This window comes from Falco naumanni, chromosome 10 (genome assembly GCF_017639655.2).
Source record: "Falco naumanni isolate bFalNau1 chromosome 10, bFalNau1.pat, whole genome shotgun sequence".
NCBI classification, from domain to species: Eukaryota; Metazoa; Chordata; class Aves; order Falconiformes; family Falconidae; genus Falco; species Falco naumanni.
The window spans coordinates 37208064-37229205 of record NC_054063.1 but is presented as its reverse complement, the minus strand read 5'-3'; the positions used below and the strand labels follow the sequence as shown (position 1 = coordinate 37229205).

Here is a 21142-nt window from a genome sequence, read left to right as displayed (position 1 = left end):
CATGTGGAAAAGGCATCTTTTTTCCCCCCTCCCTTTATTTTGCTTGGATTTATTTTATTCCTTCATGGTTTTTCTCAGCCACTTTGTTTTGTATTTTGTGTTCTAAGCTCCTCACTGACACTTTCATGTAAAAGCTTCAGAACAAACTCTGCTTCAGAACTCTTGGACATCTGCAGTAGCTGGGCTGAAATCAACGCGATTACTCTGCACACACACATCTCCAGAATATGGCCCTTTATTTTACAATGTGTCTCTCAGCTGTACAGAAGGGAGCACTGGGTATTTCTTGGTACCTTACATTAGATTAATCAGATCTCATCACAACAGATGGACTCAAAAGTATCAGAGACACTGGGCCAATTAGCAGGTTAAAGGTTTCCATATTGAACACACCTGTGTTATACTGATGCAGTTTTTAAACAGAGAAATAGGAAATCATTCAAAATATCTTTACTTCTCTTCGCCATGACTGAGGGGCCTAAGTCCCACCTTCCAATTGTTCTAAATTTTCCCTTTTTTGCAACACTGGCCACGACCCAGCAGAGCACTTAGGAACATGCTTTATTTTAAGATTCTGAATAACTGCTGTGGAATTGTACCTTGGGGCACGTAGGTGCCCTTTCGAATCAAACCCAGTCTTTAACTCCCAAATGAATGCAGTCTCCAGCATCAGAAGTGAGTCGGTGAATTCAGTTAATAAGGAGTAATTTTATCTTTCAAAGTGTTTTGTGATATTCCATGCAAAGTACTGAAGTGACAATGGCTTGACCACTTACTTTGCAGCTCTGCACAGTAAACCTCTGTGCCCAAGGGATGGATCAATACTGTCCCACACCAGAAAGTCCCAGATTTCCACCAGTGAGATCCAATGCACAGAACTGCATCATTCCCTTCCTGAAAAGGTCTGCTCCAAGACATGTAAAATTTTATGAATGCTCTGACTCTGGGAAGTGACCAACTCTAGTGCTGATGACAGAAAAATAAATAATAAATAGATTTTACGTCCCTATGGTGAAGGTCTCTTCTTGCCCTGCAGGCAGTATGGTGGCATAGAAGACAGCTTCTCAAAGACAACGTTGTACCTCCCCCGTCTCTCAGCTGATGCATTTGTAACAGACAATACCACTGATGCTCCCATCTGCCAGGTAGCTGCCCTGCTCTTCTCCTGGGTGGCTGTGCTTCAGCGGAGCATAAAAGCATCTCTGTCCTTCCTCGGTGCGGTCTGCAAGGCTTCACGTAAATGCTTTGAGATCCTCAGCTGGCAGGTGGTAGGAACAATTAGTCCAATTATCTGCTATAGCACCCCGACTGCCCCAAAATGACCCGCAGGCTCCCTGTGTCAAATGGCAAGGAGCGTCAGAGGGTGACTGGTGTAATCATCAAATGAAAGACCAAGACAACCATAAGCAGGCATACATATATAATATGTACAGTGGCCATAGATGCATTTGCATCATGAAAGAAATAATCAAATTTTAAACAGGAGAAAATTATCAAATTCCAGATTTTTTTAGTGCCAGGTATCTCTAACTTGTTAGTAAAAAAAAGAAGGAAATGTCCAAACATGGATTGAATGAAGTGGTGCAGCTGTCAGATGTGGTATTCTCTTTCTTCATTATTTCAGACAAGAAATACAGAAGTATTCTTGTATTTTGCACTACATGCTGCAGACAGAAAACTATCTCAGTAGTGTTTGGTTCACTTCGTAGCTCTTCTTTCACTCTCTTCAGCTTTTCCAGTAGAGCCACCCCTATTAAAATACGGAGCTGAAGGACTCGCATGAATTTAGTAAGCAGAAAATCCCAAGCCTCTCTGTAGGGATTACACGACTCAGGCTTTCAGAGCAGGCTGAGATAAGGCAGTGTAAGGAAAGCCCTGAACCTACCCAAACGCTCTCGATGTGGTTTTCAGTCCATAGTCTGTGGATTTTTACGAGTCTGCGGAGTACTACTAAGATATCTCCAAAAAACATCTAAGAAAATTAAGCCCATTACCACTAAACTTAAATTCACCATGGAGGATGCTCTGTAGGAAAACTATTGGGGGGTCCACAAGTTGTTAGAAGTTAAAAACTGTTGCTCCATTTACAAAATCAGACTGCGCAGCAACTTGATTCAAAATATTTACTCCCGAAATTCAAGGTATGTTGTGATATGAGAAAAGGAACTAGCCCAGGAGGCTGCATGCTGCTAAACATCAGCTGGCCCATACAGAGTATTAAAGGACTCCCTGATACTCCAGCTACAGGCACCTACAAACACTACATTAGGCTGCATGAATTATTGGCTCACACAAGAGGCAAAGAATGAGTTTGGGAACGATAGGGAGATGAAGATGACCAGCAGCAGCAGCTGGTTTTTCCTTTGCTAATGTTCCTGCTCACTAAAATTAGGATGCTGGCTAGAACTGGGCTTCTGAAAGACTGAAATTATTAGCAAACCTCTGCCAAAAGAAAAGTGTGCTCCCTGCATTCCTGTAACAAGGACCAGGCTGCTTGCAATTCAAATAGTTTAAAAATGAAACAAAAAAAATCAGAGAGCTGTATACTGGCGCTGTTAACCCCTCTGGTGTCATCCCGGGTGGGGAATGCAGAAAGGCTACTCAGCAGTGTATATGTGGAGCTCCCGCCCGGGGGATGGAGAAGGAGCTGTTTCAGAACATGCACGTTACTTGGGTCGATTTGTCTAAGCCTGGTTCAGTGAACACGTCATCCGGGAGGCGCTACAATATTGTGGCTCCAGCAGCATCCACGCTCCTGGGGTCCTTCAGGCCAATGACAAAACTGTTGGTTCTCCTGGCCCCGTGAACTAAGGAGACCACTTTGACTTTATCCACTTGATGGCCCCTGGCTACAAGATATTCAACATCTTCTTCAGGGAACTCACCTGTAAGGGTTTTAAAAGAGGAGTTTGTAACTGAAACCACCGCTGGCTTTGACGCAAAGCTCTGCTCTAGCCCCGCTGGGACCTGCAGCATGCAGGAAGCTGCCCGCAGCGCTCGGAAGGTGCCCAGCCGGGAAGAGCCGAGTGGGCAAGGGGTGCTGAGGCAGCAGTCCTCCGGTCCTCAGCACAGCTGGGCAGCGCTCTGTGCCACGGGGGAGCTGAGGGCATCCAGGAGACCACTTAAAGATGTGGAAGGTCCTTCTCTTTGGAAAAATATGTTGTTGGTACCTATTGTAGTTACTCTTGTTACAGAACATGAGACAGTCCCTGCTCTTAAGAGCTTCATTACAAATAACAGTGTTAACAGTTATTAGTGAAAATAAGATGCAAGGCAGCTCAAAACAAACGCTAGCAAAACAAGTTCTCAAATGACATACTTTGTGATAAGCCTCCCAACTTCCCCTTTGCGTACTCCTTAAACTTCCAGCCTTAGTTTGCTTGCTCTTCTGCCTTTGTTTATTTGATGTTTTGTGATTTCTGTATGAATAGAAGTGCCTGAGGACACAAAGCTGGGGATGCAGCTGGACAAACCAAGCAGGCACACAGAAACCCCACAGTTATTTAAGCTACATACATTGCAGAAGTATCTTAACATATATCTTGTTGATGCCAAATGTCCAAACCCAAAAATCAGGACCTTTTGAAGTTTTGGATTTGTTTTAATTACACTCAAGTTTCCAAGTCTGTGGTCACACCTGACAAACACTTTTAGATTTTCCTCTGAAATGGGAAGGCCTAGAAACTGTGGCTACTCTGGGTGAAATGACAATCAAATTTCATTTATGGTTCACTCCGGTAAGGCACGGAGCTTTGTGAAAAACACCAGAGAGACCAAGTCTTGTAATAACAAGGACAAGAGCTGGCAGTACAGTCTCCAGAGTGTCAGCACTGATGCTGCATTCCAAGTTGCAAGCCTTGCCATAAGCCTTGTCTTCTCCCAGATGCTGGTGTTAAGGGACACAGACTGGAAAGTGAGAGAATATAATTTATGGCAGTGGTAGTAAAGTGTAAGAAGATCTGCTAGCTTTCAGGACCTGTCTGGATGAAGCTGTGGTTGTGATCTTTTTTAATTTGGATATCCTCAATGGCATCAGATTGTCAAAAGATTTTAAGGACAGGATGTGGCTGCTATGGGAAGGTGAGCTGGGGCAGAGGGAGGGTTGGGGAGAAGCACCAGAAAGTTTGGATAGGTGGTGTTGGGAGGGGTCAGGGAGCATTCTCAAGACAAGAGGGAGAGGGCATGGCTCAGCAAGGGCTCCAGGCTTTGAAGAAGCTAGGTTGCTGCTTTTTGTCTTCCCTCAAACCCTACGCACTCGCTGGGGACCCTAGAACACAGTGAGCTGTGCACCAGGCTGTCACACTTCCACACCTCCATGTGCTAAGAAAATCCTGCCCCTCTTCTAAATCTGTGAGGTGTGTAGGCTGCACCATACCCAGTGTCCATACTCACTGTCAACTTGCAAGATGTTGGACTCAAGCTGTGGGTGAAGTCGACCAAGTGACAAACTTTCACTCAGATTCTTGTTTAATGTTAAAACATTTACCAAAACCTGCAAGAGAACAGAAGAACCTCAATAATAAAAAAATGTAATGTGAATAGAAGGCAACTTCCCGAGCATTCCCCTAACTGGTGTCTCCAACATCTGCAGATGCTGCAGGCAAAGAAGATCTGGAACTATTTACCGAACAGCATATGAAGGAGGCCCTTAAATCATGGCCTGTATATGGCTGGTGAAACAGCGGTACCTTTTCAGGATTGCACGGGCTTTTTGCCAGAGTTCCTGCTCAATTAGGAGCGTTGTATGTCTGGAATGTGATGTAATCTCTAAATAAGTGTTTGTTACAGCTAAAAGCTCAGCACGTGACTTCTCCAAACAAAGCATTAGGAAGCAATGGCTGGCTTTAGTTTCACTCTGAATGGTGCCTTCCAAAAGGTAAGGAAAATGGGAGCCATTCTTGTTGCGCCTTTCTTTTAGCAATCCGTTGCCACTGTGCATGCGACCGAGCTATTGGCAAGTACTTCACCTCACTACAAACCATAAGTTAGGAGGAGCTGCCCAATTTATAGCAAATGCTGAGTAGGGAGGAATTCATTCGGGAACGCACTAAAAGGAGCTTTTCATAGGGAAAAGGGCCAAAGGCCTGCCAGCCTCCTACAATTCTCTCAATACAAAATGCTCCTTTTTTTCCCTAATGATCCTTAAGATGAGCTCTGAACAGGTATTGGAATAACACAAAACCATTATAGGCTTTGCCAAGATGCTTTTCCTCTACAGTTATGAGTGGTGCCACCAGGGAAGGTGCAAAAGAAGTAAACCCAAGGCTCTTAAGAGAACTGGAAAACCAAACGTGTGGAATTGGTGACACCAAAGACTGAACTGGTAAACCTGTGCCCACCAGTTTCAGCCTGGGACATTAGGAAGGGAAAGCCTGTACTGCAGGAGGGGACCCTGCTCAGTGTTGAGCTCAACCACTGTGCTGAGAGGGCGGGTGCCTGGACACAGCACTGACCTGCACAATGCTGCTCAAGGCTCTGTCCCCGTTGTTAGCTCCCAGACACAGGTATGTCCCACACATCCCCTCGGATGGTCTCACAATGGTGGGCAACAGGAAAGACAGGGGCCGTCTCCGAGGCTGAATGAGATTTTGCTGCAGTTGAAGAAAAGACACACCAAAAAAATTCAGCAAACTGACTAAAGCTTTGCTGGTGCTCAAGTTGTGCAAGTTAATTTCTTAATCTTTATGCTTCAGCTAGCGATTGCACTTGTGTAGTTTTACAAGTCTGACACCCTCACTGCTATGATAAAGCTCTCTGTTGTTAACAGGATCTGTCCTGTTTCATGCTGTGGCTCTTTTACAGAAGGTCTTTGGAGCCATTCACATACTTCTGCAGTACCAGCCCAACAAAGTGGAATGCATTTACAATACATGGCAAGAAGGAACAACAGGGCAACACTGGGAGCCACCACTACTAGTCTGGAATTGTTCCTTTGCAAGACCTGAAGATTTTTTTTCTGCTACCTGCTACTTTTAGAAGTGCAGAGCAGCAATTCATAGAGATAGTTCTTAATTCAAGTCACAGAAAAGGACGGTTGCTTTACAGTGCATCTGGACTGCAGGGAAAATAGGTAGCTGAGATATGCAGCACTGACTGATAAAACTGCATTATAATGATGACTGATATGTATGAAGCCTTCTGTTTCAGTGGCTCATATAATGAAAAAATACAAGCTTTCTACAGACTGTTGTCTCTCAGTTATTAATAAGGCACTAAATAGGCCTCCCTGCTGTGGAGATGAGAATAAAATTGAAAAAAATGGTACAGACAGTTCAAATAAAGAATTTTCCATGTCATCCATTACCAGCCTGGGAATTGAGTGGTTCATTGTTTTATTTTGCCAGGAGAAGTCCAACATCTGGCTGTTCAGGAGGACTCCAGAGGGTGTTATTATTCCACTGCCAAAGGGACGATTCAAAGAACTGAAAAGAAACATAAAGAAATCTTGTAAAAATCCTCCCAGAGATTTTTGCACACTTGGAGGCTTTTCAGGGCTCCAGTTTTCTGTCCCCTCTTGGCCCGATAAGAGACTCTTCGGTAGTTCTTCAGGGCTGGTTAGATGTGAGGAGTGAAAGTATCCATGCACTTAGGAGCAGGAACCTGTGTGGGCGACAGCAGCTCTGTCCCTCCCTGTGTTTAAGGATTCCCCTCTAGGTGATGGATCTGTCTCCATGCCCGCATCAGTCCTCAGATTTGGCCATCAGCTCTTCTCCAGGGAGCAGATTCAGGCCCATCCAGACATGTTTCACTGTGAGAGGGCTGCAGGAGGCCACAGGGCAGAGCAGCACCAGCTCACACATCACCTGCCTTCCCGCTGCTCCTGTTGCAGTGCTCACTGGGACAGAGTAGCCCAGCTGCCCCAGGTCTGGTCCCACCCCATCCTGCCAAACCTGCTTTCTGCTCCCCACTCCCACACTCTGAGTACATGACGGAGGGAAGAAGTGAATCCTTTACCTTACAACTGCAACAATGAAGTCATCAGGTCCCATGACGAGGACCTGGCTAGCAGCGGGTCCACTCTCCACTGAGAAGTGAGGCACACGGAGATCAGATGAGAAGGACTGGGAGTCATTAATCAGCTGGCGCAGGGAATCAGCTTCTGATTTACTTCAGCCATGAGGGAGGGAAGAGGAAAGAAAGCCCTGAACCTAGGAAGTTGAACATCTCTTTGTCTCTCTGTGGGAGCACATCTGCACAGCCACAGGTGGTGTCTCCCCGAGGGGGCTGGCACTGAGGGCAGGGAGCTCCTTCAGTTCACTCCATGGAAGGAGAAAAGATGGCTTGGTCCACACAGAGAGGCAATGCCATGGACCTCCCAGGCCCCGCCTACAGTGGTGAACTCAGCCCCACCGGACAACGGTGGACCACCCCGCAGAATGCGAGCTCTCCAGCAGGCGGGCAAGTCAGGTCCAGCCCTGGCCACCAGCCATGGCTAAGCCTGGCTCTGAGGTGGGAGGTTGGGCTGAATCCCTGTGTCTGGCCTCTCCCGCACGTCTGGGTGTTCTGTGAAGGCACTGAGCCCTGTGCTGGGGAAGGGAGAGTCAGAAACCGCATGTGTGGTCATGACCACATGAATGGCCATTTGTCTGACTGGCCAAGAAGGAATATTTAGAGGGGTGGGAAAGTGGGAGGAACCCTGAAGATCAAGCTGGCTCCAGGAAATTTGTGTGAGGACATCCCACAACCCATCCCCAGAGCCCCATCGTATCGGCTGTGATCCTTGTGGAAGAGTGAGCCCTAGGAAGACACTCAAGGACTGACCTTTCCTCAGTAAAACAGAGGTAGAAAACCCCCCTTAGGTTTCCCCGTGCACTGAAAGGAGCAAATCCAGGACTGACATCCAAACCACACATCTTGCAACTGTGCCCATGCCTGTAAGCCTCAGACCTACCTCACCATGCCTTCTGCTATGTGAGTGACGGACACATCATCAGACGGGTCTCCCAGGTTGGTAGCTAGACTCAGGGCTATTTTCAATGTCTAAATAGAACACAGAAAGAAAGAAAGAAAAATATTTAGTTGGCCCTGGAAATACAACTTGTGAAACTCTAAACAGGAAGAGGTATCTGGTCTCCTGGCATGTTGACTAAAGCCTACAAAAAAAACCATCCAAAAGCCTGGTCCTGGGAATACCTCAGTGCAAAGGGCTGCCGCACGTGGGTTTGGGGACCAAGGGGCATCATTTTGGCACAACAAACTGTGTGCTGGGGGAGCCGAGCTTATCCAGCAGTGTTTGCACAAGGTAGAACGCGCCTGGCAGGAGCTGGCCAGCTGGCTCAGCTCAGTGGTTCATCTGCACTGCCAGCTGGCAGACAGGGTCACCAGGATGCCAGCTACCTTCTGTTTCCATTCATGAGTGGTCACCACAACAGCAGAGATCACACAGATCACACTGAATCCTTGTGGGACAGTGGGTCCTGGGCTCACCATTGCCTCTGGATGGCGGCTCCATTGGCACTGCATCGCTGCTGAGCAGAAATGAGCTATTTCGCTCACCAGCTGCTACGCACCTTCCTAGTTATAAGTCATCCGAAGTGTCTGAACAGAAAGCATTAGTCCCAGCACACTTGAGGGAATGATAACGTAAAAAGAGGAAGGGATTTGGTTTTTTATACATGCAGAATCCTGCATAAGCCAGTCTATTAAAACTAGGAAGATGCAATTTCAAAAGACACAGTTTTTCTCTAGCCTCGGTTTTACACGGCGTAGCCAGGGGACAGCCACAAGGAGAAATGTGCATTTCAATCAAGCCAGCCTGTGCCTAGCAGAAACGCACTAGACTTTCAGCTTGCAGGTCACGCCATTTTCGTTCAAGATTCAAGACAGTACATTTACCCTGCAGGTTAGACAGCTAGATGTGACTTCTGTTTTGGTACGTGCCATGCATCAACAACTTCTCCTGAAGTGTCATCATTTATCTTCTGATGTACAGGGTAGAACATGATTAACTTCTGGAGAAGGTGGCACTTCCATGGAACAGTCTCCTGACCACCATACCATATGGTGGATGTACAAGAGGCTTGGTAGTCAAGGAAGAGCTCCACTGACACAAGAAGACCACGTCCACCCCACAGGCACAGGTTAAGGACAACTTGGTCATTACTGTCCCAGGGCTGGACTAGCTGGTGCTGACGTAGCACTGAATCTCAGCCATGTGTTCAGCTGTGTGGTCCCCAGTAATCAGGGCTGCACAACTTCTCAAGTGTCTGTCCTTTATCTGGAGCTGGGACATGATAACCAATGGGTGAAACTCTTGGCCTGGTGCAAACACAGAGCAAATAGATTCATCCAAAGCTTCCTGAAGAGAGCCCAAAAATTACTTAGGTGAGTCAATCTTCTCTGCCTCTGCACAGCCCCAGCACTGTGTAACACCTCCAGTTGCTGCATTTTTGCTGAGGGGCACTAACTTCCAAGCACCCACTCTCCTGCCTGCTACAAGGATGTGGTTTCATCCTTGCTTAAAATTCCCAACTTTTATAACCCAGCTGTGGATCTGTTACGCATCTAAGAACATAACTCTGCTTACAGAGCAGGAAACAGAGCACCTGCCTGACTTCCTGGGAAGCTGCAATGTTTTAGTAGGGCTGACAGCCCTAAATACCTGAAAAATCATGATCTGGGCCGCTGAGATCATGAGGTGGGCTAAAATGTAAAGATTTTAAAAAAATTATATAAGGTGTTGGGTCAGTTTCCCTTGTCATCGCCATGTACAGGTTTTTGCTTGCTGACTCCCCTTACGGTGCCCTGGCAGGGGTCTGGAATGGCCAGGGCCACTGCAGCACAAGAGGTAGAGGAAATAGCTGGGACCACCCTCAGCTGAGTCATTCTGAAGACACAATTGCATACAAGAAATGGGTAAAAGCCGCAGCCTGTTTGTTTGAAAAAGCTCTGGGCTAAGCAAGAAAGAGCTCAGCTGAGCAGGAGGCTCCAGCATCTGCACCTGCCTGAGGCAGCAGCATAGCTCAGATCTACACCTTAGCAGTCTATTTGCTCATTCTCGTCTGGGAATTACCCACAAACATTTTTGTACAACCAAGGAATAAACAAATACATAATTCTCTAGCAGCACAGGAAATTCAGCCAAATGTTGAGCCTCTTACCTCTGCTATCCAGTGCAAGATATTCCCCCTGGATACTTGATTTGTGATGTTAAAGCCCTCGAGGATGTTCAGGGCTGTGATCAGTGCAGGACCTGCATGTGGAGGTGGGGGACTGAAAACAAGATGACCTGTGAAGGAAAGAAGAGAGGAATGAAGCTGCTTTTGTCAGATACTGTCCAGTTACAGTACTCTCCCATAAGCTAGCGTCCTAGAGGGCAGGGAAGCCTTTCCAGATCTGAAGGGAAATAATGGAAAGCAACAAGATTTGAAAAGGATTTCCCAAAACATTCCTGTTGTATCTTTCTGTTTCTTTATGATGGATGAAGGAAGCCCAAATAGGGATGCTTTTTTTACATCTGAAATTCAGTGGTTGTTGGTTGGCTGGTTGGTTTCTGGACTGCAGTATGGAACAACAGAGAAAAAAATTGGTTTGCAACACTACAAATATAAGGAGAGTAAATACAGGGATTTCTAGAAAAGAATGACATTTTAGAAACTTTCTGCACAAAGTAAGTTTTTCTTCCTTGTAGATCAACTTGGGGAACTGTCTTCAGACATCGGTGCTAGCCTACGGTCCAGCTTCTACCTAGACACTGCATCAGTATGTGATTGTGTTGCATTTTTACACTCTAAGACTATCAAAATGCCACTGGTCACTATCAAGGAAAAAGCAGGCCGCTTTCAAAGTGCTGAAAACCTCCTGAACTGCCTGCAGCACATCAGTGTCAGCAGGCAATAGCAGGAAACTCCCTGGGGATGCCTCTGCGCAGCTTTGACTTCAACTCTTGTTAAATAGTGCCGCCACCTCTTGACAGGTGAAGCACACTTTTAATTGGAGTTGCATGGCAATGGGTCAGGCGTTCACCTCGATAGACTGTGTGCACAGGATTCTCCACCGTGACACTATAATTGCTGAAGTCTTCCTCCACCAAGACTCCTCCATAGTTGTGGACCTGTGTAGAAAAGCAAAGCAGTGCACACTGAGAAAGCTGGGTCAAGGCCAGCTGTGTTCCTCATGCTAGCCCAGGTGACCACAGACCATACTGTCAAACAAGCACCACTGAGAATCCCGAGCCAAGTGCCAGGTTCCTCAGGACCCTGAAGTTCTGTGCTTTCATGGTTGTGGTGGCCTGGCTCACTGTTCACCACTGCTGCAAGGCTCTGCAGCTCACCTCCAAAAGCCCCAAATGGGGACTGGCACTGCCTCACCGTCTTCGCTCCCCTGGGTGGCAAGCATGAGGATGTTAAAGGTTAGCAAGCATCTCAACATTGCCGGGATAAAAGACAAAGAGAAGGAACCTGTGTGTAGCAGGTCGCTGACACTGGAAATCTGTAGCATACAATTCCCACCCTGGTTTTAATTATTTCAGATGATAGTGAGTCTGCTGAACCCTTGCTCTTTCTATAAGGCTCTCCTAGAAGTACAATTTACTGGGCTTGGTAATTTTTGTGAACACAGTCAAGATCGGTAATTCCCTCCACTGCGTGTGTTCTGTGGTTGTGTCATGACGGAGATGAGGAAGGACCATCATAACTGCACTCTGCTGATCTTAAAATCCCCTGAAGTATGTAATGCTCTCAGTCAACATACAGGTGCTACTGTGCTCATGGGCCAACTCTTTCCTTCCACCCAGGAGAAGCCACACAACCTGCTGAGAGGTTCTGCTGGGGTGAGTTGCTGCTATGAGTCCTCTGGATTTCCATCCAAAAATGGACAAGAACGAATAACCTGTGCATGCTCTGATTTCTAAACTAGCCAGCTAACTTGGCTAGTTCAGAAAACTCCTCTTCTCTGGTGGAACCAGATGAATCACTGCAGCAGGAAAGCTGATGCAGGGCACGATACGGGGGGCAGCATGTCAAACCACCCCAAAGCTGCAAAAGAAGATATATCCCCTACTGGGATCCCTGCCCCCCTCCCAGAGCAGTCCCAGAGAACAGGCCAGGTTGAACCCAACAGATGAGATGGGCAGGCAGGTGCCTGTGCCAGGGGCAGCCTTCCTGGAGCCTGGCCAGTGGAAAGCCCAGGCAAAGCACCGCAGAGTGGGGCAGAAGGAGCGAGATGGCACAGAAAGGCAAGATGTCCTGGTCAGCCCCACACTGCAGGCACTATCTCAAATTCCCCAGAGAGCATTTTTTTGCACCTGTGCCTTCCCTCTGCAGGATGTTTTGGAGCTCTACTTGACTTCACCACACCGATGCCCTCCCTTTGCTGGAAGAATAAACACTGCAGGAAGCCAGCACTTTGCTCTGCTCTGCAACCGAAGCTGCAAGTGCACGCTTGATCCCAGAGCTTGCCAGGGTCTTTGGTGCTGCAGCCCTGGGCCTTGCTCCTCTGCAGAGTTTGTGCTTCCCTGCAGCAGCCCTCAGGTGGGGTGACTGGGGTGATAAAGCTGTGAAACTACACCACAAGCTTGGGACTTTTCCTGTTCCTTGTTCACCTTGTGGTCCAGGTGAACCACAGCAGATTTCCAAACACAGAGCTCACAAATGTCTAAAGCTTGAGCTGAAAGAACCCATTCCAAACTACTGATGACACATGAACCACAGTGGTAGGGAGAAATGGTGCCACCAACCACCCTGACTGCACATACAGAGATATAAATGTTGTTTGGGGTTTTTTTTACCATAATAGCTACTTTGTTGTTGTTACTTTTTTTTCCAGAGCACCTCTACCAAGAGGAGTTAAGATAGAGCAACCCTAAGTGGGACTAAGCCTGTCTGATTCTCTGCTCACAAGGCTCACAGTTTTTATTTTTAAACCATCTTCCTAGTGTCTATATCTTACAGTTCCCTTAACAACAAAAATTTGCTTCTCAACAGTGGGGCACCTCCCGTTATGGGGGAAAAGGGGATGTCACTAATGGTAACTCAGCATAGAGCTGGTCTTGAAATGGAGATATTTTTTTTTCCCTTTGAAAAAAGTCTGTCCTGGTTATAGAGGAAATGGAGTTTTTACTTCTCTAGGCTGTGTAATTGACCCATGTGTCACTTACACCACTGCTGTGACAGGGACAGGAAAGAAAAAGGAGGCTGCATGCATTTTTCCCCCAATTGTGCTGGCACATTGGCTATGGCTTATCTCCAGGCTGTCACCTTAAGCAGGTGACATGGCAGGTGGCACCCCCAGCCCGGACTGTGCTGTGTGGTCTGGGACAGAGACAGGGACAGACGTGACTCACCTCGGAGATTATCTCCTGGGTTAAGTTTCCGCGGTAGAAAGCTGACGACCCTTCTGCCCCCACCAGCTCCAGGACAGCTGCGAGGTCCAGGCGCCTGACGAACATGCCAGGCAGCAAGGGCTGGCCATCTGGTAGGAAGATCTCCCGAAATTTGTCAGAGTAGTTCAGGTCCTTCAGTTCACTTATGGCTTTGGCTGTGGGTGAGAAGGGGAAGGACGTCCAGAAAAGCCAGGGTGCAGGAACTCGGGAGTCACTGTGTACCTGACGGGGATTTTGGAGGCATGCCGCTCCCTCTCACCCATTTCAAAACTAGAGGGTGGCTGGATCATGCACGCATTAGCTGGGAAGGAAACCCAACAAAACCCCAGTGCTCTTCCCTGGCTGGCCCTGGGGGGCTGCCCAGCGTGGGCTGCTCTTCCCTTTCCCTGACCAGCCCTGGGAAAGGGCACCAGTTTTGCTGCGACCATGCTCTCCCCTTGCAGACCATGGCTCACGTGTTGCTCAGCTCCCAACACCATCCACCTCTAGGTCCAAAGAGCCTGAATTTCCCATGAATAACCATCTACATCCCCAGCTGCCTCACACTCGAGCAGTGGCCAACGTGCTCCTCCACGCTAAGCAGCCACCCTTGGCTACTCATCGGGTACTTACCCAAATCGTGTGTGACATTAAACCCATCCTGGGCAACACTGGCCACGAGGCCCAGCAGCTCAGACCATGGGAGTCTGCAAAGGAGAAAGGACAAGGAGAAATGTGCATTGGAGGGCTGCAGCAGGGCAGGGTGGTGGGGAGCAAGTGCAGGAGTCGGCTCTGTGGTCAGGCGGCTCCTGAAGGACCAGGCTGTGGGGCCAGTGGTGGCCCAAAGGAGCACTGAGCTTTCAGTGGGTTTAGCAGGATCACCTCAGTGCTCCACAACGTGCATCAGAGAGGAATGCCGGTGTAAGGATGGGGAATGGGCATCTGTGGAGCAAAATCTCAAGCCAGGCTCCAGCCCTGAGCAAGTCATTGAGATCCCTCCCTCCCAGTCCCAACAGAGCATCAAGGACAGCCACACTCCTTAGGGTCCAGCTAAAGAGAATGAAAATACAGACATGCATGAAAACATTATGCACCTACTTCTAAAAGAATGTTTATTATCCGTCTTGTTAGCCACAATTTTGCTTTGCAGAAAACCTGACCAAGCTGAATTGAATTCTTTCTTTTGTTAAATGAAGTACCAATAAATTAACATATTTTTCAACACCATCCTCCAAGTACCCCTTAGCTAATGGCTTTGACTGGCGACTGAGAACGTGGTCTGATGGCAAGGGCTCGTGTGCTCCCAGCTCCCCCACAGGGACCCCAGGGCACAGCCTGTGCAGCATGAGGACAGCCCACCTGTGCCAGCCTTGTGTCTTACCTCCCGTGTAACTGGTGCGCCTGCTGCATTCCCTGTATCATGCCTGGCACCCCCACGAGCAGACCTGGCTGTAACACAGGAAGGACAAAAAGGAAGAGTAGGCTCCTGCCCATGAGGACACAGGATATAATCCCCAACTGCAAGTCAAGGAGAGGCAAGTCACGTTCACATTGGAAGTGCCCGCATGGCTTTTAGGAGAGGGATGAGGTCTGCATTAACATGCTAAATTAGGAAATAAATTTTTTTCGAAGGAAATAGGCAAATTCAATCATGATCTCAACCCAGTTTGATCAGGAGAAATAACTCAGCAGAACGACATGGGATTGTGCTCCTTCCCAGGGCTCTTGTTCTCCTGGCTCCCCACTGCCAGAGAGACATGCCCCTTTACTCCCCAAACCCTGTAAGGCTTCAAGCATTTTGGGGCTGCCAGAGAAGCATTTTCCCTGGACTCCCCATGTCTGTAAGGGCCCAGGATTGCCCATGGTGGGAGAGGTCTCCTGTCACTTCACCAGGCATCTCCCCCTTGGCCCGAGAGCTGTGGGAAGAGGAGAGCTGGAGACATCAGCCAGCTACAGCCCTGGAGGGGTCAGCCGCAGGCACTGGTCCTCACCTTGGTGTCCTTCTGCAGGTCCCCCTCCAGTGGGATGCCCAGAGGAGCCACCTCACGGAAGTCGATCACCCAGCTCCTGTTCTTCCGGATGTCGTGGACCAGCATCACCCCACCCCTGCAACGAGACGGGGGTCACAGCATGGCACTGGTTGTACCTCCAACAGCTGCTGCCATAAAGCCAAAATGAAAAGTGTGGGTGCCACTGGGGCTGGGGCCAGTCCTAGCATGACAGGGCAATCATAGCAGGTCACCAGCCCCAGCAGCGACCCCAGGCTGGCCAGCGGTACAGGGGAACGCTGCTGCCCTTCCCCTGAGAGCAGTCTGGGACCACCGAGCCAGGGCTAGTGCGGGACGCAGGCAGCCCCTGTGCTGAGGCTGCAGTGAGGCTGGATCAGTCCCTGCCAGCCTGGCCAGGGGGCCACTGGCTCTGTTCCGCTGCCAGGCTGGGACTATCTGGGATTTTCTTTCTAATCTGAGCAGTTTTGCAACAAAAGAGGGGTTTTGCTTACAACGGCAATCTGTGGCAGTCTGGAGAAGCTATCAGGTGGTGTTTTACGCAATGCCCCCAAGACCTCCCTCAGAGCCAACAGCACCAGGCTCACGTGGATGCGACCCTGGGGATGTGGATGGGGAGGAGGCCACCCCTCACTGCTGTGCCTTCCCTGGCAGCTGCCCAAAGCCGGGCTTGGACCTCAGGCTCCTGCTGCAGCAGAAGCCGAGCTAATGGAGGGAAGCACTCAATCTCTGAAAGCACTGGGACTGAGCCCAGGGTGTTGCAAGCTCCTGGCACACTCATGGAGGGGCTTGGCAGCCTGTGGTCACGTTTTCAACCCTCGTGAGCCTGAGGCTTGGACCTTCCTGGCAGCCACTATAGCAGATGCAGCTTTTCCCTCCCTGGGGGTCTCTGTCCCTCGCTGTCAACTTGGTGCACAGGAGGGTTCCCTGCCCCTGTGCAGATGTGGACACATCCACCGCCTGGTGTCAGAGACCTGGTACCACGTGCTGGGACTAGGGCTACCACAAAGGCACGTCTCAGCTGGTGGGGATATCACCTGCTTGAGGACAACTGCAGACAACAGCATGGGGGTGAGTGATCAACACTTACCCGCCAATCCCTGATGTGTGGGGGTTGACGATTCCCGCGCAGAGGGCTGAGGCGATGGCTGCATCTACGGAGGAGCCCTGCTTGTTGAGCACCTCTATGCCCAGCGCCGTGCAGCAGGCAGCGTCTGTGACCACAGCACCGTGGTGGAAGATCTGCCAGAAGAGGAGAGGCGTTGTGCCCAGGGAGGGGTGCTGGGGCTGCCTTCTGCCAGCTCTGTGGGACCTGAAGGCTGAGGCCACTGCCAAGGCTGTGGCCAATCTGCATTTTTAGATTCCTCCAAATGCTGGTGGGAGTAATATGTCCCTTGGCACATCCCTGCACCAGGGCAGCTGTGGCTACTCTGCATGTAGCCATGGCCATCGCTCAGCCAGCTTTCGGCAGCAGACATGCTAAGCTGGTGGGCCACCCCAGAGCAGCGTCAGACTAACCCTCAAGAGCAATGGGCGATGGCATGCCGTCACTGTGCTGCAGCAATGCAGTCACTGGAAATGGGAATACAGCAGCATCCGCCCCAGTTCCATGGCTTGTTCTCATCCCTCCCTGGCGCCGGTGCTACGGCAGCCACAGGAAGTTTGCAAAGGTTCATTTTAATCCTGTGGTGCAAATTGCAGCATCTCGGCACGAGCCAGAACAGCCCCAAGAAGTGCAACGACAGAAGGGCCATGGCAGGCTGGCGGGCAGGACTGGCCCTTCCAGCAGTGCCGTGAAAGGCTGTGCAGCCTCATTCCAGTGCTGCACCCCAGCCAGCCATGGAGCCAAGCCACTCCACTCCCAATGGCTGCATTCTGCATGCCAGTGAGAGAGCAATAAATTAAAAAAAAAAAAAAAAAAAAGGCAAATCTCTTCCACATGGACTTGTAGGCGCTCTGCCCTGCTGGGCAGCATATAAAGAAGATGATGGTGACTACTGACTGTTCCTTGGCCTTTCTCAGGCTGCAGTACCTGGCAGGAGATGTTCTGCAGGAAGTTATGACCCCATGGCCATGCTGCCTTTGCTCTGCAGTTTAGCACTGGTCTGTGGGACAGATCAGCAGGAGGTTCAGCCCTGTTTTCAGCTATTTCCCTGCTTGGTCCTGGGACGCATCCTTTGAGAGGTGAGCCTGGGCATACAGATCCATAAAACTCTCTCCAAGTGGAGATGTACAAAAGATGCCTACTGCTTAACTAAGGATTGCTCTCTGAAAGCATTCACAACTGGCTCAAACTGCAACTGGAGTTACAGCAGCAGGGCTGCCCACTTCCCCCCAACAGCACCCCCAAACCTGCCAGGCACAGCCACCCACGCCGCAGGGCAGGCACCGAGAGCTCAGCCCACCCCTCTGAGCACGACTCCCAGACATGAAAAACCTTTTGAGACAATTTGGGATGGAATTGCCAAGAGAGACTCAGCACCCAGGATCTCACTGACACTGGCTGGGGTTCACCAGCACTTATCCCACTGAACTGTTGGCAAGGAGGAAAGCTAGGGAGCTTCTCCTATTTTTGGAGCCAAAGCCTGACTGCAAAAGCCACTGTTTCATCTTACCTGAGGGTCTCCAAAATAGATCTGCATGATCAGGGCCACCGTGACCCCGGTGGCAAAGGTCAGGCAGGCAGTGATGATGACAGTCAGCCCATCCTGTCGGCAGCTGCAGTCTCCGGAAAAAGGGTCCTTGCTGGTCTCCCGGAGAGGGGACACGTCCTGGCTTCCCATCTCTGATGAGGACGAGGGCAGGCGCTGGAGACGTGCTGACTTCAGGAAGGAGTCTGGGTCTTTGTGGACAGCGGTGAAAAAACAAGTGTTAGTTATTGAGCAACACAGGGCTCTTATTGCAGTGTTTACCCAGTGCTAACATTACACCGTGCCCCTTTCAGCAAGGCTATTACCTTCCCTATTGATCCCAGCTCTCAACAGACTTTCTGGTTCAGATGCTGCTTTAGGTCATTTTACTGATCCCTTCCTTTAGCTCTACTTATTCCAAACTGAATTCCCTGGAGATTACGAGGGGCAAACCCCCCTGAATTTTGCTCCATTTCAATCCATTCATCAGTCTTCAGTGATGGGCCCACAGTTACTGCTCCATTTGGAGGGGTTCTTAACACAGCACTGACTTGAAAACACATCTCTCAAATGCAGCAGGACTGAAGAAGAGGAAATTAAGATAGATAGATATATAAAAATAGAGTCGAGCAGCCTTGTTTGGAGCTATGCTTGAGCTAAAGCACCTGAGCAAAACAGAGGCGAAGCAAAATGAGTGGCCTGGGCACAGAAAATACCTCTACAGAAGCATGGCAAAGTGAGGGCAGAGAGGAGCAAACCTGCAAACCAGAGGGCCGAGGGGCGTCCACCCGCTCCGACGGCAGGAAAGGCTCTGCTTTCATTTCTTGCTTCCTCCAGCTGACGAGGCCCACTGTGAAATCAAGCTGCTCGCCGAACGCCCAGCTCCAAAATGGCAAATGCAACAGGGCAGGGTTTTGCTGGGCATCCACCAGACAGCAAACAATGCTCAGCAGGATGAAAAAGTCTCTTTTGCTCTAAAAGATGCCTTGAATTTCTGCCTGCATCAGCTGCCTTCGCGGCAGGGAGGACGCTGGCTGAGCGTGCCCTGCCTCTGCACTGGCACTGCTGGGCACATGGAGCTGCTGGTGCAGCCGTGGGGACATACCCATCCCTGCCAGGCACCAAATGGGACCAAGCGGCTTGGGGCAGCACCCACAGCTCCTGGATGAATATTTTTCAGGGAGCTGCCAAGAGCCATTGGGAGCTGCAGTGCCCCACACATCTGTGGTGGGAAGAAGAGGAGCATCGAGTAGAAAAGACAAGATGAGAAGCTTGTCTCTCCACAGAGGGGACATTTCCCAGGTTTGGGGTAAGGGAGAAGGGAATGAGCAGGAAACTGTGCATCCCCCATCATCCCACCATGCTTCTCCATCTGCTCTGGCAGGAAGCATCTCCTGGGGACCACCAGCCCTGTCCTTGGCATGACATTAAAGACCCCTTGACTGCAGCTCTCCTGGGGCCAGGCAGGGTGTTAGTTTTAATTTCAGTGACGCTGCAACCAGCAGTAACCCCACTGCAGCCACGGAATGCCCTTAGGGTGAATTTAATCTCCTTCACATTGCGGTGACTTAGGAGCATGACTGGGAAAGGCTCAACTCTCCCAGCCCACACCTCTGAGCGCACACAGGGTCCCTCCCCAGCACGCCTGGTCTGTGAGCTGAGCCTGCAGTGTGTGGGCAGAGGGAAGCCTGGCTGGGGCGGGCGATGGGCTGGGGCGCCACCGGTGGGGGCCATGACTGTCCTGGTGGGGGATGCCGTTGTGGAGGGATGTCCCATACAGCCCCCTGCACACCCAGTGGGGTACCAGCCCCACCGGTGGGAAACAGTGAGCTGGGCTCCTCTGCCCAACCGCTCTGGGACTGTGTCCCTCTGCTCTGCTCCCATAGTGCTGGTGACAGGACAGCCCAGGACCAGGGGACACAAACATCCCAGGGAGCAACCATGGGAGAGGACGAGCCACGGCCCTCCAGGGTGGCCTCTCCCACCCATGCAGAAGTCCCTTTGGTCTCCACCACTGACATCCCGCGTGGCCTCTGGCAAGTCACTTGGCCTCTGCAACTGCTGGTGCTGTCTGGGGACAGCAGGGCCGTGGTGTGGGGACAGGAGTGGCTGAAAGGGCTCAGCAGGGAGCATGGAGGGCAAGGAGCAGCCTGAGAGGCCAACACACAGGTGCCCGTCCCACCACCGACGTTCACACTAGAAAGAGAAGCCAATGAGCCCTACATGGCTTCCGTGGGGGCCATGAAGGAGACGCGGCTCCCCGGGGAACCAGGGCCACCCCAGCTCTGGAGCTGCTGCCGAGGGGACAGCTGAGGCCAGAAATGCTGGTGGGCTCTGGCAGGCGCTGCAGTGTGGGACCGCTCAGTCCTTGGGGGTCTGTCCCCAGCACCGACAGCACGACAGGGGCTTCCCCCTTTTACCGAGACCTCCTGGGCAGCAGGGACCGGAGGCCTGAGCTCCCTCCCCGCCGGCCCGGCCGGTAACGCGGCACGCAGCTCCCACCCAGCCCCTGAGGCGCCCGGGGAGGCTCCAAGGGGCCGGTGAGAGCCTTTCGGGAGAGCGGCGCCCGCAGGCCCGGCGCCTCCGCCACAACCGCGCGGGGCGAGACCGGGCGGGGGAACCGGCAGGGGACAGCGCGGGGGGCGGGGGGGCACGGGAGCCCTGTGCCCTGGAGAGGCGCGATGCGGCGGGGCAGGAGCGCTCTGTGACACCTGGGAGGGCCGGCCGGTCACCGACCGGCGAAGGGCCGTCCCCAGGGCCGGGGCCCCGCGTCTGACAGCCGCCCCGCTGGCGGCACCGCGCCGCGCCCCCCGCTGCCCCGGCCTCCCCCGCGCGTCCCCGCAAGGCAGGCGGCGGGGCCGGCGCCGGCAGCCGCGGAGGGCGGCCCGCAGGGCGGGCGGTGGCCGCAGCGGGAGGGAGCCGGGGGCACCGGGGGCTCGGCCGCCGCCCCTCACCCGTGTCCTGCTCGCCCAGGAACGCGTCCTCCTCCTTCCGGGCGCGGAGGCCGCCCTCGCCCGCGCCGCCCGCCTCCTCCTCGGGCAGCCGGGGGAAGCTGGTGATGCTCATGTAGTCCACCGGCGAGGCCGCGGCCAGGGCCCGCTGCCGGCCTGCCCCTGCCCCCGCCTCCGCCGGCACCGGCACCGCCATCGCCGCCGCAGCCGCCGCAGCCGGAAGGGGCCGGGCCGGGCCCGGTGGCCTCGCGGCTC

The 21142-nt window shown here is 51.4% G+C and overlaps 1 protein-coding gene across 4 annotated transcripts; it reads right to left on the bottom strand.

Moving 5' to 3' along the window:
• Nucleotides 1–1405: 1405 nt before the first annotated feature.
• On the bottom strand, nt 1406–21122 carry GGT7 (gamma-glutamyltransferase 7). Of its 4 annotated transcripts, none has more exons than XM_040608066.1 (15): nt 20891–21122; nt 17922–18148; nt 16397–16548; nt 15292–15406; nt 14682–14749; nt 13934–14007; nt 13283–13476; nt 10966–11053; nt 10101–10228; nt 7892–7980; nt 6955–7107; nt 6305–6422; nt 5454–5591; nt 4393–4492; nt 1406–2885 (listed from the first exon to the last, which is right to left on the bottom strand). In XM_040608066.1, exons 1-15 carry the CDS (start codon nt 21081–21083, stop codon nt 2722–2724), a joined length of 2001 nt encoding a protein of 666 aa, XP_040464000.1. In that variant the 5' UTR covers nt 21084–21122; the 3' UTR covers nt 1406–2721. The 4 variants fall into 4 exon arrangements, with proteins under 4 accessions (XP_040464000.1, XP_040464004.1, XP_040464002.1 ...); XM_040608070.1 differs by lacking the exon at nt 20891–21122 and adding an exon at nt 18263–20883; XM_040608068.1 differs by lacking the exon at nt 20891–21122 and adding an exon at nt 18695–20883 and having other exon boundaries at nt 17922–18517.
• Between the last annotated feature and the right edge of the window lie 20 nt (nt 21123–21142).

Bases quoted from the DNA above. Each gene is read 5' to 3' on its own strand.
- GGT7 (XM_040608066.1), bottom strand. From the start codon at position 21,083: ATGGCGGTGCCGGTGCCGGCGGAGGCGGGGGCAGGGGCAGGCCGGCAG. The intron at 7,981-10,100 runs GTAAGAGGCTCA...TGTTCTATTTAG, and splicing joins TCTTGCACTGGATAGCAGAG to ACATTGAAAATAGCCCTGAG. The intron at 2,886-4,392 runs GTGAGTATGGAC...AAACCCTTACAG, and splicing joins CAACATCTTGCAAGTTGACA to GTGAGTTCCCTGAAGAAGAT.